Source organism: Carettochelys insculpta, chromosome 27 (genome assembly GCF_033958435.1).
Source record: "Carettochelys insculpta isolate YL-2023 chromosome 27, ASM3395843v1, whole genome shotgun sequence".
NCBI lineage: Eukaryota > Metazoa > Chordata > Testudines > Carettochelyidae > Carettochelys > Carettochelys insculpta.
Genome location: NC_134163.1, coordinates 13434764 through 13451872, shown reverse-complemented (window position 1 = coordinate 13451872; position 17109 = coordinate 13434764). Strand labels below are relative to the sequence as shown.

Below are 17109 nucleotides of genomic sequence, written 5' to 3'. Positions count from 1 at the left end.
CTCAGTGTGTCCCTTTTCCCACCAACACTCCTAACGGGTTCAGGGAGCTGCATTGCCTAATCACACCCTTGCAGTGGTACCTGGCAAACAAGCGGGTGCAGGAGATCTGTCTTCATGGCGAGAGCCTGTCCCTGGCTATTCATATGGAGATGAGTTTTGGTGCACAAAGGACATTCTCACGCTAGGCAACCTCATTCTCTGGTTTCCAAAGTGATCCAATTCCTCTCTTGTTATTTAAGCTCCCAGGCAGGCAGACAGGCATTCATGGACAAGGGGAAAAAGCCCCTTTTTGAACTAGGCTATTCCAAAGAGAATAAAGCTGGTACAGAGTGAAAGCATGTTTTAGAATCAGCCACAAAAACTCCCCGTTTGAACTTTGCTGCTAACTGACCTGACACTCCCTCACTCCATCATCCACTCCCACAGATACTAGCACCAACAAAGAGCTCATAAATTGACACTGCTGCTGGCTCTGGGACCAGCCCTAGGGCTGCGGAGGCTGGTTTGGTGGCAGAAAACCTGGAGGGGTAAATCTAGCACTGGTGAAAGGGCCTACATCCAAAGCACACAAAGGTGCAACACAGATAACAGCAATACAAGTTTCCCCACGTACATACCACTGGCTGTACCCATGTGTCCTCTTACCATATTTAACTGTAGACTCCTTAGGTTTTTTACCTACATCCACACAGCACTTGGCACAATCAGTTCCTGCTCCATTGCAAAGGCTACTGGGTGCTACCATAATAAACTCTCAGCCTGATGGGGAAAGGATGTCCAAGCCCCCAAACAACCCTGTATGACTCCACAATCCCCTGGTACTCTCCTTTTCTGTGCTGGGCTGTGGGGATCTCTTCAATGATCAAAGCCCCAGGCTGGGACTGATGGGAGCTGGCTGGTCGCCAAAGACTCCATCAAGATCTCTGGGGCTGGGAGACAACCCCTGGCCTGGCATCCTAGAACTGTGGGGCACTTGGGGCCATGAGTTGAAGCTGAGGGAGCAGATGGCCCTGGGGGATGGGCGAGAGGAACCAGTCCAGGGACTAGCTTCTTGAAGCCCAAGGAAAGGGCACCACTGCTACCCAGGGGCTTGCAGGACAAGGGAAGAGGCTTCCATTTGGGTCCTTGACTTGAGTTTCACACCACTGCTGCCCCAGAGGGAAATCGTTAAACCCACTGGGGATCAGAGCTTAAAACCAAACGGCCTTGGCAAACCCAATGGACTTGTGTTTGCTCTTAATATTACCAGACAAGAGAAGAAAAAACCTGAGGAGACCAGAGCTGACAACGTGGTACTTTAGACAAGTCTCATTCTAGGTTCACCTGTCCAGTGTTTTTCTTTTCCATTTTCAGCACATCCAACAAGGAAACCCCACGCTTTGGTTAGTTTCCACACAGCTGTTTGTTCCTAGTGGAAAAGGACTCAGGGCCTCTCAGGAGAGCAGTTACCAACACCAGCACCAGGGCAGTCCAGAGCCCACCACATAAAGTTGCAGTTACATTTCTAATCCATTTCCTGTATCATTCTCCATCTTTCAAGCTCTGCTTACAATGGACGAGATTTTCCAGCACACTGGGATGCATCCTTGGCCAACAGAGGTTTATTATATTAAACATTTGCAGAGAGTCGTGGAAGCTGGGCAAAATTTTCACTCTTTTTCACCAAACCAAGTGGCATATTAGCAATTTTTAGACGTAAACAAATACCTAAAAATACAGAGAACATTCCTCAGACTGACAAACCCATAAACTCTATTCTGCCTCCCTTGAATATACAGTCTGGGCTTAAAGGGTGATCTGCTGCATTTGAGATGACGGGGGGCACTTGGCCTGGCCTGGCCTCTCCCCTCCCTGTTATACCACAAGAAAGGATTTTGCTCCTGGCTTTAAAGAAACAGGATGGTCAACTCTAGTGTAATGTCGGAGGGTATGGGTTATTTGCAATGCACACTCACCCCTTAAAACTAACCATTCCACCTCCAATCAGAGAGGACTTCCTGTGAGGGTGCGGTGGAAGCAGCAGAGCTTTTTTCGGGTCCAGGGCCATGGACCCACAGAAAAATCAGGTGGCCACATGAAAGTGAGAATCAAGCCAAAATAATAAACGAAAAACATTGACTGATGTGGTCCCCTCAGAAGGGGAAGGGTTCCCCTCACCTACCAGCCCCCCAGGCGAGGGTAGGTCCTGGGCTAGATTTTATTGGCTCCCCTGTACTCTGAAGTGGGACCAAAAATGAGGGGCTGGGACAGTGGGAGGGGGCTGAAACAAGTGGGCAGGGGGTGTCTGGGCAGGATGGGGGTGCAGGAGCAGGTTTGGGGTATGGAGTCTGGATGGGAGGGGGCTGCAGGAGGTCCTCTCCCTCAAGGGGCTCCCCTTACCACAGACAAGTGGCTGTGGGTCCCTGCTGCAGCCACCCCAGGTGGGGGAAGGGCTCCTGCCTTCCCCGACTGCCTGCTGCCTGGACAGCAACTGCTCATGGAATCAAATTCCCCACAGCGGGGCAGGAGATTCCATGAATTTTGAAGTCATCGGGAGCCAGCTCTGGAGGCTAGAGAGAAGCTGGGAGAGCGTGTGCCCATGTGCTTGATTGCTGCTGGGATAAGTTTCTGCAAGATGCCACAGGCTGTCTCCAAGACAGGGAAAGCTGTCCTGCTCTGCTGTCTCCCTCTACCTGCACTCCGCAGAGAGGGGACGTGAACGTGGGATGAATGAGACAGCCGGCTGCTGGAGAAATCTTAGAAACAGGGGCTCAAGACAGGCGCTCATTCGCCACTCACCAGACTTCAGACTGGAGCAGCTCCATTGCGTGTCCCCCTCTTCCTGACCCCTGCTCTGCAGAGATGGGGGACAGGGGCAGGGGAACACCCAGACTTCAGCACTCCTCGCACAGCTAAGAGGGTCCTGGGAACAGCTGGGCTGCAGAACAGAGCAAGGTGGGGGAGGGGCAGCTGAACATATGCTGTCCACACGCTCTGTTAATCAGCTCACAGACAGCTAGAAATGGTTAACAGACCAGATCTGGCCCAAGAGCCGTATTTTCCCTGCTCCTGCTCCACAGCAGCCCCATGACAACACACAAGTGCGCTGCACTTAGCTCTAGAGCCTAAATGGAAGGGAAATTCTCAAGGTCCTACCCAGAGAGCGTGCGGAGACAGTGTAGGCTGGGAGCATTTTCTTTATTTACATATAGAAAACATTTGCCCAAAGCATCGTTTACTTCAAAGGAATGAACCTAGACGAGTGGGTGGCACCGATACCAGGTCGGCCGTGCTTCACTGGCTTGTAAGTGATGGAAAACTCGCCCAGGTAGTGGCCAATCATCTCGGGCTGCAAGAGAAAAAGACAGTTCCAAAGCAAGGTGAGAGTCGATCCTACGTGACAAGCAGCTGAGAGCCTAGGACAGGAGAATACCCAGCTGAGACCTTGAAGAGCATCTGATGACCAGATGAATTTCATGCCCAAGAGGCCTGGGATCGTGGTTTAGAACAAACCCTCTACTCTTTAAAGTGCAGAGAAGCATGTGGCAGCAATCTCTAAGGTGTCTGGTACAGGAAGAGATGGGTGCACCATTTACAATCAATGATTTATTTAATCAATTTAGCCCTCCTTTGTTTTGCAAAATTAGCCTTCAGACTGCTCCTGTGTTCACTGCTCCCACTGCTTTGAGAAACCCCAAATCAAACCTTCCCACTTCTGCCGCAACAAGGCGCCAAGCAGCTGGGTACTGCTCCAAATCTACAACACAGAGAGACGACTGCATAAATGTTTCTGGAGGGTGTGACTGAGACACAGCAACATTCACAAGTCTCTGGTCACACAGAACCCTACACTTATGGGAGCCTGACATGAACTGAATAAATAGGATCAAACGCCAGAGTGAAGGTTTTCCTTGCTGTGTTCAGCCAGACCCACATCCCAGCTGCAAACTGTCCTCTTCACTGCATTCAAACTCCTCCCCAGACAGCACCCTGGCCTGTCAGGGAAGACTACTTCTACACTACTGACTTCTGCTGACACAGCTGGGTCGTCTGACAGCAGGTCTAATTCAGATGAATGCATATCAGCAATGCTGGTTTTGCTTGGGGTGGGCTATGCTAGTACGAAAAGCAGAGTTTTGCTGATATTACCTGCATCCACCCAAGGAACACTGGTCAGCAAAGCACACCAATATACTTAAAATGGGAAAGAACCCCTAGGGCACACATGATCACTACTATTGGCTACAGCAATCCACCCCCAAAATGAGAATGAACCAAACAGGTCAATCTACCTTAAGCGCTTCAATGGTTTTAAGGTTGACACAGATTTCAACCACAAATGAAGCAGGCAAAAAAACGGGCTGCTAAAGGTGTTTAATCCTGTCTTATACTATCAGGCGAGGTCACAGTGCCCCTGCTGGCTACATTATCTCCCGTTAGACCTACGGTCACATTTCTCCATACAGCAAAACACACTGGCTCTGTGGCTGAACCTCTGTTCTGCCACCACCAGGCATGTGCATGTAGGATATGGAACTACCCCCAAGGTCTGCGTACACTGTAAACAGCAGCATGCTAATTAGGCCTCAGCTGGAGTAGTATGTCCAGTTTTGGGCACCACGTTTCAGAAGGGATATGGAGAAATTGGAGACGGTCCAGAGAAGAGCAACAAAAACGATTAAGGGTTGAGAGAACACAACCTGTGAAGGATGACTGAAAGAAGTGGGTTTATTTACTCTGGAAAAGAGAAGACAGGGGACACCATAGCAGCTTTAAAGCATCTAAAAGGCTGTTATAAGGAGAAGAGAGAAAATTTATTCTCCTTAACCTCGGAGGATAGGGCAAGCAGCAATGGACTTAAATTGCAGCGAAGGGGGTTTAGATTGCACGTAAGAAAAAACTTCCAGCCAGAGTGGGTAAGCACTTGCCTGGCGTGGTTGTGGAATCTCTGTTGTTGGAGATATTTAAGAGCAGGTTAGACAAACACCTGTCAGGGATGGTCTAGATGCTGCCTGATCCTATCTTGAGCAAGAGGACTGGACTTGACCTCCTGAAGTTCCTTCCCGTTCTAGTATCCTGTGTTCCAAACACCCATTAGCTAAGCCAAGTTAGAAACATGCGTGTTATTGCCCTGTAGACAAACCTTACTCAGCACTCTTCCCCCAACCATAGCACCGCTATATACAGCCAATTCATTCACTTAATTGGCAGAAAAGCTGCAGCTCAGGGCTCAACAAGCTACAAAATGGGGGGAAAAACCCACCCTCATATGTACCAGATTCCCAAATCCAAGTGCTCTTTTCTCAAAGGAAATAGATGAGCTCATGACAATAGTCTGCGGATATTTTTTAAACAAAGTTCCCACAACAATCTGTCTTTCATAGCTGTTAAATGCTCTCCTCCAGAGACACAGCAAGACAATGTTCTCATTGGGACAGCAACTTAAAAAGCGAACGGTTTACACTTTCAGAATCAATGCAGTGAAGTAAAACTGATGTGTACTGGAGACAGGGCCTAAGCACGCAGGATGCTGGCAAATGTCTGCTGCTTTCAGGCAGCATTTAAGCCCCTCATGGCTTACCTTTATTTCCACCTGATTGAATGTCTTGCCATTGTACACTCCAACCATGCTGCCCACCATCTCCGGGAGAATGATCATGTCGCGCAGGTGAGTTTTAACTACCTCTGGCTTCTCCATGGGAGGGGCCTCCTTCTTGGCCTTGCGAAGGCGCTTCAGGAGGGAATGCTGTTTACGCCGCAGCCCCCGATTCAGACGCCTGCGCTGGCGAGCGCTGTACAGCTGCATCAGCTGCTCGCTGAAATAAGAGAGGACCAGACCAGCTAGATTAGAGTCACTGCATATGTAACATCTCGATTAATCAATTGCTGGACCTGGCACTAGGACTCCTGGGTTCTATTGCCAGCTGTGGGAGGGTAGAATTACCCTTTGTGTACAGTTGGGAAAAGACCCAGGAATGAGCAAGTCTTCAGTCTAAATACTGCTGAGGACACTTGAGTGAGAGGTGTGTATCCATTATGAACCATGTCTGCAGTGGTACTGTTTACAGGTCAAGAGACTGTGCTAGGCACTGTACAAACCTAGTAGTCCTCGCCCTGAACAGCTTACAATCTAAACAAACAAGCCAGCTGTAAGAAGGTCACGACCAGAATAAATAATGTGATGTCTTGTAAAATCCTATTTAATTAGTTAGCCAGTAGATAAATCGATTAACCAATTGGGGGCAGGGGGGCGCGGGCATGCCAGGGAGCAGGAATGCTCCAGCCCAGCAGGAGAGCTCTCCAGCATGGCCACAGAATCCCCAACCCCCGGCACACCATGGGCAGTGATGCTCCAGCTGGACAGAGCTCCCAGTACACCATGGGTAGGGGGACCACCCCACCTCCCATGGCTGCTGAAGAGAGGGACTACTCCAACTGGGCTGGAGCACCCTCCTCCACCCCCACAGCAACTCCATGGGTCTGGAGCAACCCCTGACAATGCTGGGTTGATCCAGCCCCAACCAGTTAACTCTAATTGGTAAGCCTCATCCATTTAGCAAATGAGGGGATGGGACAGGGAAGAGGAGGATAAAAGAGGTCAGGCATGGACCGAAGCTCAGGCCAGGAAACTGAGTGATGGAGCAAGCAAATAATCAATCAATGCAGGGCACCAGGAAGTCCATAGAAACTGCTGAAAGCTGTCTGAATGGCCAGAGGTCCCTGTTCTGGGAACTTCCCTTCTCACCAGCTGTACTCCATGGCTCCTCTCTGTAGCTGTACCTCACTTGAGGCTGAGTGCCTTCAGAGTCACGGCCTCTCCCAAGCACAGTTCTGGGCCCACAGAATACATGGGGAAAGGCCCCTGCTTGCATCACCTCTTCTCAAGTTCTAGTAGCCCTTAATGTTGGGCCAAGCAACACGAATGAATATGGCAAATTACTTCTACTAGAATGCTCAAAGTAGGTGACAACAAAATGATGCTTTTCAATAGGTCTTTGAACCCAAAGATTCCAGGTCAGCCTCCCAATATGAATGCACTGATCCTAAATTTAATCGGTATGAAGGTGGCTGATGGTATTTTTATTGAATAGATAGGGAAACTAAAGATGGTATGGCCTTATAATAAGGGTTGTGCCTGAGTGAATAACTAAAAGTTGTTTTCTCCAAATTAAGGCAGCTCGGTTTAATCCAAATGGATACGTGGTTTAGAATATGGTCCACTAATTTTGTTAAGAGGCAACATAAAGTCCTATAGGACAGCTGGCCTCCATTTACTTCACAATCCGTTTAAAGCTGGATACTTCTGCATGAAGACAAGGCCTAAGGGCCACACAGCAAGGAACAGAATTGAGATGGTAGCTTGATTCCCAATCCTGGGCTCTCACGACAAGACAGGCCTCCTCCCCTAACAATCTCAGTGCTTGGTTTGATAATGTGGAGGGAGGGGGAGAAGAGAGGAGCCAATAAGCAAAAGTTGTTACTAGCAACAAAGGGTCCTGTGGCATCTTATAGGCTAACAGAAAAGTTCTGAGCACGAGCTTTTGTGAGCACAGACTCACGAAAGCTCATGCTCAAAACTTTTCTGTTAGTCTATAAGGTGCCACAGGACCCTTCGTTGCTGTTACAGATCCAGACTAACACAGCTACCCCTCCAGTTCTTACTAGGACATATCCAGCAGCTGATCTAGGTCAACACCACGGTAGGTGAATTTCCTAAAGGTACGTTTCTTCTTCTGTTCAACTTCCGCCTGGATTGAAAGAACCAGAGAGGGAAAAAAACCAGAGGTTAAAATTTGGTGGCCTCATCTAAGCAGGAACAATTTTCTGCCAGACAGGTGGGAAGAAGGCAGCCAAGGAGTTTGGTAGCGCAGGTTTTGCCCACCCACTGCTTACACGTTACAAGAGAAAGAGGAGAACCTAGTCTCGACTCTTCTCCACCCTTCTTCCCACCCCAAGAGGTGAAGCACTCATGTGGCTTAACCTGGCACAACCACATTTAGTTTCTATACATACCTGGAGCACAAGTTGCAGTAACCATACCTGCTCACCATCCTTCCCTAATAAGCCTCACACAGGCTGTCTGCCCTGTAACAGGCGCTCCAATCCACAGTCCCCCAGAATAGCACACAGGTTCCATCAACCTCCACCCGTAAGCCCCCCACATATAACACGCACACAATATAACACATTCTCCCCTTCCTGCCACCACACAGTCATTCACTCCCTGAAGCCCCCCTCGTGCCACAACACAGGACACATGCTCAGCCCCGGAAGGCTCCAGGATGCCAGCTCCACCCTGCCGTGCAGTCCCACAACTCTCCCTTCAGGTACAATGCGCCCTCAACACAGAGCATGCAAGAATCACACCCGGGGCACGACACCTCACGTACGTGCACTGCCACACGCCCTTACCCCCACACCGCACCCGGACACCCCCCCCTACTCCGCACCCCTCCCCCGGCTCCTCTCCCGGCCAGGGCCTGGCCCGCGCTGCGGACAGCTCAGCCCGGCGCCCGCCCCGAGACAGCCCCAGGCGGGCAGGGCGCAGCACCCCCCCGGGGGTATGGGTGGCTGGAACCCCGGCCGAGCCGCTCCCGAAGCGGATGGAGCCGGATTAAGGGCTCAACCCCACGCCGCTCTCACCCACCATCTTGGCTGCGTCTCTTCGGAAAGGGCCGATCTCGTCCGGCCACCACCTGATATCGCGAGAGCAGAGAAAGGGGCAAGCCCCGCCCACTACAGCTTCAGTAAAGCATTTCCGCCCTCACTGAGCTTTAAAGGGGCCCACCTTACCAAATAAAAGGGTGGGGGAGAGGATTAGAATTTCACCTATCCCTGCTTGCAGCATGGGACCGCTAGCAGGTGTCTAGTTCACCCCTCCACCGCAGGCCCTGCCCTTCTCCCCACAAGCCCAGCTCTCCAGCTGGCCCTGCATCCCCCGCACCCCGCTTCTCCTCCAGACAGCCTCTTTCCATCAGCATCCCCACTGCAAGCAGCCACGCGTCTCTTTCCCCTACCACCTGCCCTGAACCCAGGGGTCCTGACTCTCAAACATTCGGGGCTCGCCTACCTACCTCTAGCCCCATGGAGGCAGCAGGGCTCTCCTGAAAACACGCAGGGCAGGGGCACAGTGTTTCGCTGAACGTTTTCCATCCTTGGACCAGTTGAATTTTCTGGTGGGGAGGGATTGTGTGAATGTGCAACACTAGTACAAACAGAAAACCCTCGCTATACAGACAAAAAAGCAGTCCAGTAGCACTTTAAAGACTAACAAAATAATTTATTGGGTGATGCGCTTTCATGGGACAGACCCACTTCTTCAGATTATAGCCATACCAGAACAGAACTGATCTGAAGAAGTGGGTCTGTCCCATGAAAGCGCATCACCCAATAAATTATTTTGTTAGTCTTTAAAGTGCTACTGGACTGCTTTTTTGTTTTCATAGTATACAGACTATGCATCTGCAGCACCCTCCTTTACGGCAGCGAGACTTGGACCCTGTACGCCCGCCAGGAAAAGAGGCTGAACGTCTTCCACTTGCGCTGCCTCAGGCGCATCCTTGGAATATCGTGGAAGGACAGAGTGTCCAACACTACCGTTCTTGAGCAAGCTGGAATCCCAGCTATGCACACCCTCCTCAGGCAGCGGCGGCTCCACTGGTTTGGCCACATCCACAGGATGAATGATGGAAGGATCCCAAAAGACATCCTGTATGGTGAGCTAGCCTCTGGCAAAAGACCTTCCGGACGCCCCCAGCTGCGCTACAAAGATGTTTGCAAGAGAGACCTCAGGGAAGCAGACATCAAGCCAGACAGCTGGGAGGAGCTGGCAGACAATCGCAGCAGATGGAGGCAGGAACTATACAAGGGCCTTCAGAAGGGTGAGTTGAGGATCAGACAGCTAGCAAAGGAGCTGGCAGACAATCGCAGCAGATGGAGGCAGGAACTATACAAGGGCCTTCAGAAGGGTGAGTTGAGGATCAGACAGCTAGCAAAGGAGAAGCTATCCCACAGAAAGCACAGCAAGGACCTGCCAGACACCCATTACATATGCAACAGATGCAGCAAGGACTGTCACTCTCGTGTGGGTCTTCACAGTCACAGCCGACGCTGCAAATGAGGATGCCAAACGGAACTATGAAGGGTGCAATCCATAGTCTACTAGACTGAAGGATGCTAACTAACTAACTAACTAAGTATACAGACTAGCACAGCTTTCTCGCTGTTACTATCCTAGCTATCAAGATGCATTGTAAACCATCCATCAGTGTGGAAGACAATATATTAAAATAAGGGATAATTAAAAAGGAGCAACACTTACCATGTTTAGTTCTTATGAAATCAAATGAAAAGAGAATGAACACTACTCTCGGAGTACCTGTGTTGTCATCCTTTCTAACCTCTCAAAATCCTGAACACACCAAAATGTATATTGTCCACACACAACTCAGATTTAAGCTGCTAAACAACTCTACCAGTCAATTAGAAATACTGTACTTCTTTTTAAAAAAAAGGGATGCCATGTGGAGGCTCAAGACAGTGGGTTGTGGGTATGGGGGTAAGGGTATATCAAAGCACTATGGGTACAGATTGGAGTGTGTAGGGGAAACAGAAGTTAGGGATGGGTGGACATGGAGGTGCAGGAGCCAGGGTTGAGGTGCATGAGAGGCTCTGGGAAGCAGGGGGTGTAATGTGTCAGGGTGCAGAAATCAGAACAGGCTGCTGGCCCTGCATTCAGCCCAAGGACCCCCCCATCACCACACCCTTGTGCAGACCAATACCATCCCCTCACCCATTAGAGAATGAGGGCAAAAATAGTATGACAAGAGCCATTGACTGACCAGTTTCTATAAGCCATTTACTCATCCCATACTCTACAAGTTCATTGGAGACTTGGGTTAGGGACCCAATCATAAATTTTCTTCCAAATAGGTTTTTGACCGAAAAAAGACTTTTCCGCTAAATGCAAATTTTCATGGCTGAGATTCCATTTCCATCAAACTGAAATTTTTGGAGCAAAATAATTTAAAAAGGGAAAATTGTTCAGGTTTCAATTTAGTAACAGGATACAGACTAACATGGCTACCTAACAAAACAAAAAAAGCAGTCATGTAGCACTTTAAAGACTAACAAAATAATTTATTAGGTGATGAGCTTTCATGGGGCAGACCCACTTCTTTAGATCTGGGGATAGTGTTGTACTGCAAATGGTGCTGAAAGTGAGTTGATACAAACAAAAAAAAATTGAAATGAAAACTGACGAATCAGATAAAGAAGTTTCAATTTGTTTTTATATTTGTTTTTCCAAAGAAAACCTGGACATTTTTGAGAACAATAAAAACTTTTCGTTCGCATCAACATTTCTGAGAGAGAAGGAAAAAGTAATTTCCTGATCTATTCTCATTGTTTGCCTAGAACACAGATTTAAGTCCTTGGGAGCTTTGTTAATCAAATTCATTTTAAGATAAAAAATACAGAAAGGATATTTGATAGTTTCATTTTAAATGGTGGTTTGTAACCTATCCTTTAAATCAGCTTTGGTACCCAATGACTGGAAGACAGCTAATATAATGCCAATATTTAAAAAGGGCTCTAGAGGAGACCCTGGCAATTACAGCCCAGTAAGTCTAACGTCAGTACCGGGCAAATTAGTAGAAACAATAGTAAAGAATAAAATTGTCAGACACGTAGAAGAACATGATTTGTTGGGCAAAAGTCAGCATGGTTTCTGTAGAGGGAAGTTGTGTTGTACTAATCTATTAGAGTTCTTTGAAGGGGTTAACAAACATGCAGACCGGGGGATGCAGTGGACATAATATACTTAGATTTCCAGAAAGCCTTTGACAAGGTCCCTCACCAAAGGCTCTTACGTAAATTAGGTGGTCATGGGATAGGAGGAAAGATCCTTTCATGGATTGGAAACTGGTTAAAAGACAGGAAACAAAGGGTTGGAATACATGGTAAATTTTCACAATGGAAGGGGGTAACTAGTGGTGTTCCCCAAGGGTCAGTCGTGGGACCAATCCTGTTCAACTTGTTGATCAATGATCTAGAGAAAGGGGTAAGCAGTGAGGTGGCAAAGTTTGCAGATCATACCAAGCTGTTCAGAATAGTCAAAACCAAAGTAGATTGTGAAGAACTTCAAAAAGATCTCAGCAAACTGAGTGATTGGGCAGCAAAATGGCAAATGAAATTTAATGTGGGTAAGTGTAAGGTAATGCACATTGGGAAAAATAACCCCAATTATACATACAATGTGATAGGGGCAAATTTAGATACAACAGATCAGGAAAGGGATCTTGGAATTATAGTGGATAGTTCTCTGAAAACATCCACGAGGTGTGCAGCGGCAGTCAGTAAAGCAAACAGGATGTTAGGAATTATTAAAAATGGGATAGAAAATAAGACAAAGAATATCATACTTCCCCTATATAAAACTATGGTATGCCCACATCCTGAGTACTGCGTGCAGATGTGGTCTCCTCACCTCAAAAAAAGATATATTGGCGTTAGAAAAAGTTCAGAAAAGGGCAACTAAAATGATTAAGGATTTGGAAAGGGTCCCATATGAGGAGAGGCTAGAGAGACTGGGACTTTTTAGTCTAGAAAAGAGGAGATTGAGGGGCGATATGATAGAGGTATATAAAATCATGAATGGTGTGGAGAAAGTGAATATTGAAATGTTGTTTACTTGTTCCCATAATATAAGAACTAGAGGACACCAAATGAAATTGATGGGTAGCAGGTTCAAAACTAATAAAAGAAAATTTTTCTTCACACAGCGCACAGTCAATCTGTGGAACTCCTTGCCGGAGGAGGCTGCGAAGGCCAGCACTCTAACAGAGTTTAAAATAGAGCTTGATACATTTTTGGAGGTTAGGTCCATAAATGGCTATTAGCCAAGGCTAAAGTATGGTGCCCCTAGCCTTTAGTCAAAGGCTGGAGACAGATGGCAGGAGACAAATCACTTGATCATTGTCTTCAGTTCACCTCCTCTGGGGCACCTGGCACTGGCCACTGTCGGCAGACAGGATACTGGGCTGGATGGACCTTTGGTCTGACCCAGTATGGCCGTTCTTATGTAATTACACTGGCTCAGTAAAACTTCAGTGATCTGAGAGCACCATAGGACCAATTCTCAGCTACTCTATTCCTTTTCTTGGGGATAGAGACAGGAGTGTATCACTCTCGATATTCCCATGCTCTGAGTATACTGAGGCCTTGCCTGCCCCTGTGGAGTAAGTTAGAACAGCTCCAAGGCTGCTCTAATTTATACTCTGCTTCTCACAGCTTGCTCAGGGCCCCAGGAATCAGTGAATAGCCATAGTAACAGTACACTCTAGCCCTGCTTACAATTTACCTCCTATACTGGCCCTGGGAGCAAAGCTGTCAGATGATCCTGAGTCCCTGTGCTCTACATATGAACTATGCAGGTACCTATCCGGGCAGGGGTCCAAAGCAGGGGGTAGAATCCCAGGAAGACAAAGTGGCGGCAGAAATTGGAATGAAAACAGGAGGTGAGGAGCAGTTGGCTGAAGGGAATCCCCCCCAAAGAAGTTCAAGAGGCTACAGAGGCAGGGGAGGACAGGCAAAAGAAACTCCCACTGGTGCAGAACTCACAAGAACAAGATGGCAGCAGAGAAGCTGCTGCAGAGCTGAGCAGACTGTGAAGCAGAGCAGAACGCTTAGAGTGCTAGTGCCAGATATGCAAATAGCCTCCTTTCAGCAGTAGAAGAGACCACCTAGGGTCTGTCTTCACCACAGGGAAGATCAATCCTGCTGGGGGCCATCTCCCCGAGTTTGACTTAGCATGCCTAGCAGGGATGTGTTAAATCCATTTTACAGGGTGCCCGCATCGGTGACTGTACTCCTGCCTCTCTCTGGGAGTAAGAAGTTGACTGGAGCATCCTGTGGAGCAGGTCTACACTACACCTAAATGTTCATCTTAGATATGCAGTTCCAGCTAAGACAAACGTAGCTGGACTTGACGTAGCTGATATATTTGGCCATCCTTACAGAGGGAGGTTGACAGGAGTAAGTCTCCTGTCAACTACCTTTGCACCTTGCGAGACTGAGGAGTACCAGAGTCAACTGTTGAGCCCTGATGGTTCCATTTAGCATATCTCCACTAGGCACACTAAATCAAACCCCAGAAGATTGACCTTGATAACCTGGTACACATAGATGTACCTTTAGTGGAGATGGCATGGAAGCCTGAACTAAAGTATATGGACTCCTGCTACATAATTAACAAAAATGGAATTGCCTCTCTTAATTGGACCTTCTGCTGTAGTGCAGATCTGGCCTGAGCCATTTCCAGGTGAGAATCACATCTGATTGAATGGCTGGCTGCAGCTGAGTCCCCCCATGGGATGAAGCAGAAGTCTCAGGCCTCTGGCTTTTGTTTACTCTTCCTCCTCTCTTATGCCTTCCTTAGTCCTGGGAGAGCGAACAAGAGGAAGGAGAGAGCAGGAAAGCTGAAGGTGGCCAAGAAAACCAAAGGGAGGCAACCATAGATGTGATTTTAATTGCAATGGGTTCAGAACTGCTGCCTCCTTGCTTCCCAGTGGGTGGCACCATAAAACCATCCATCCTTTCCCCACTCACCTACCAGGGAAGCCAGGATGGATGTACACTGATTTGCCTCACACCAGAGGGCGATCTTCATTGCAACAATAAACCTGGGTTCTTACTCAGGTGTTGCCCCTCATCCCTGCACAACCCACCCTTAGCTGGGAACACGGATTAGAACCCAGGTGTTGCTTTCACTGAGGCTGGTCTTCACCCACTGGGCAGTTCAGATAAGACCAAATATCAATCAAGTACTGATAGTCCTTCAGTGCCTTCCCACAATCCCCTCCACATGCCCAGAAGGATAGGCAAGTCCCCAGGAAAGAATCACAGACCACAAACAACTGTGAAATACGCTCCCAGAAGTCCTCGTAACTTGGGTGGCTGAGTGCAATACTAGTAGTGGATGCAGCTTTGTACCTGAATTAAGTGCAGCAAAGACATGCCCAAAGGTCAGATTTACTAACAAAAATGTGCCTCAATACCATCCGTTGAACATTTCTCTGGTGCTGCTCACAGCATTTGGAGAACCTCCAGCCTGCTGCACTTCGGGAGATGCATCAGACCGTAAGTGTTAAGCCTAGGTGTGGCAGAGACATGCTGGCTCAGCCTTTAAAACAGGTTGATTCAGAGTTTCTGTTGCTAGGCCGAGTTGCACAAACAGATTTAATTGTTTACTAAACAAAACCTGTCCAAACCTTCAAAACATTTCCTGGCCTGCTGCAATTCTGAACAGCTGAAGTGCAGGAGATCCAGAAAGCCCAGCTGGTCTAGAAATTGCCAAGCTTGCACATACAAAATGCACCAAATGGAATATGAAAAGCATCAAGTTAAGATATTCTTCATTAGCATGCCCATCATTGCAGCCAGTTACAATAGTGCAACATGAGTGTACAGGGTTTCCAAGCCAGACCTGTTTTTCTTAATGTCCAGCCTAAACCCTCCTCGCAAAATTGCAGCAAGGGAGTTTTATCTTTGACATTAGAAAAACAACTTCCTGTCATGGGGATTAAGCACTGGAATAAATTGCCTAGGGAGACTGCAGAATCCCCATCATTGGAGATTAACAGCTGGTTAGACAGACACTTGTCAGGGATGATCTAACTGGTGCTTGACCCCGTCATCAGTGCAGAAGACTAGATGTGATGACTTCTCAGGTCCTCAGTCTTGTGATTCTATTTTATACTCCTTGCTCTGGTTTAAATGACCAAATGTGAAATCCAACCATTCTGAACTGAACAAAATTCCTGCATGCTTTTTGCCCAAGTGAATGACTGCATTAAGGACAAGGCTAACCATGAATCAAGATTTGACATTGTCACTAAATTCCAGTCATTGTAGTTGTTAAAGGGAAGGAAGAGTGTTGGTTCGTGCACATTAAGCCACAACTTCCATGGGTTAGCATGCAATGATGCACTACCCTCAAGGATTCCTCTTCCACGGCTGTCAGTCTAGCAGCTTTCATGAGAACCCAAATTCACATGGAGAAATTTTAAAGAAAAAAAATGGAGACAGGCTTGTGTTTCTAATCCAAATGTACTTCTCTTTATTCAAACCAGGGGTAATCACTGGTTAGTGCAAAATGCACCTAAACCTGTTGCCTGAGGGAAATCTACACCTTAACAAGGCCTCCGTTAACCCCTAATGAAATCCACAGAGGATTTTAAAGAGTTTGAAGCACAGATCTAAATGCTGTACTTCGTAAGTGACACTGTGCATCAAGTCTGCACCTGCATTGCTACCAGTTCTATATGGTCAGGTAACAAAAGCAAAATACACTCAGTAGATTTCTTCTTCTAACTCCCAGAGTTTCTGGACCAAGTGCCCCATCACTATATGTTAGAAGTAAAGGGGTTTAAACTGACCATCACTTCCAACAGTGCTAACGGAAACCCTGTTTTAAATTAAAAAATAAGCCAGCATACATAGTAGAAAATTTCTCTTAAAAATTTCACAATCTGTAAATGTATATATTTTTCTTTAAACATAAAAGTTTACAATATACGGTAAAACAAAGGCTCAGGAAAAATAATTTCAAAAAAAGAAACCTGAAGTTTTGAATTAAAGCTGAAGACATTTTTAAAACCCTGTAGTTTGAACCAGTGACATTTTCTTTATTTGTGCTGATGGGTCAGAGAAAGGAATATATTTAAAACCTGCAGTCCAAACACCCACAGCTTTGCCTTCAAAAGCCATCCCCCCTCCCTACTCCCCTCCCCCAATGTTGTTAGGTTTTTCCTCCATCAAGTATGTGATTGTCACAAGTTCAGAAGTCTGGGATTCCTGGGTTCAGCTGCTACCAGATATCCCACTGTGGACAGGATTCCCTGATTGCCAGCATGTGCTAGCGTCTGTAGGGGTGAAATCCTTGCACATTATGGTTCTGTCCTCGTCCAAAACCACTTCCTCCTGCAGGTGGGCCACTTGATGGTGGCACGGAGGGGCCTCCATAGGAGGGGGGCTGCTGGCTGGGGTCAGAGAAACCTTGTCCAAAACCACTCAAATCTTGTCCATAACCTGGGAAAAAGAGCAAAAGGCTGCAGTAAGCTTCTATTACCA

General features: G+C 47.5%; 2 protein-coding genes across 5 annotated transcripts in view; both read right to left on the bottom strand.

Moving 5' to 3' along the window:
* Window positions 1-3158: 3158 nt before the first annotated feature.
* On the bottom strand, window positions 3159-8680 carry RPS15 (ribosomal protein S15). Its single transcript, XM_074978264.1, has 4 exons — window positions 8627-8680; window positions 7642-7727; window positions 5561-5795; window positions 3159-3328 (listed from the first exon to the last, which is right to left on the bottom strand). Exons 1-4 carry the CDS (start codon window positions 8627-8629, stop codon window positions 3215-3217), a joined length of 438 nt encoding a protein of 145 aa, XP_074834365.1. The 5' UTR covers window positions 8630-8680; the 3' UTR covers window positions 3159-3214.
* A 2572-nt stretch (window positions 8681-11252) lies between these two features.
* The window catches only part of DAZAP1 (DAZ associated protein 1), a 40547-nt gene continuing 34690 nt past the window's right edge, over window positions 11253-17109 (bottom strand). For 3 of the 4 annotated variants that reach the window (XM_074978098.1, XM_074978097.1, XM_074978100.1), the window contains one exon: window positions 11253-17067. In XM_074978098.1, coding sequence (XP_074834199.1) covers window positions 16895-17067 — 173 coding nt within the window. In that variant the 3' untranslated portion in view covers window positions 11253-16894. The remainder of the gene's footprint in view (window positions 17068-17109) is intronic. The other variant, XM_074978099.1, reaches the window with a different exon arrangement.

Coding starts and splice junctions, on each gene's coding strand:
- RPS15 (XM_074978264.1), bottom strand. Junction 5,796..7,641: donor CAGCTGCTGGATATGTCCTA/GTAAGAACTGGA, acceptor CTCTTATTTCAG/CGAGCAGCTGATGCAGCTGT. Junction 3,329..5,560: donor TCAATCAGGTGGAAATAAAG/GTAAGCCATGAG, acceptor TTTCTCTTGCAG/CCCGAGATGATTGGCCACTA.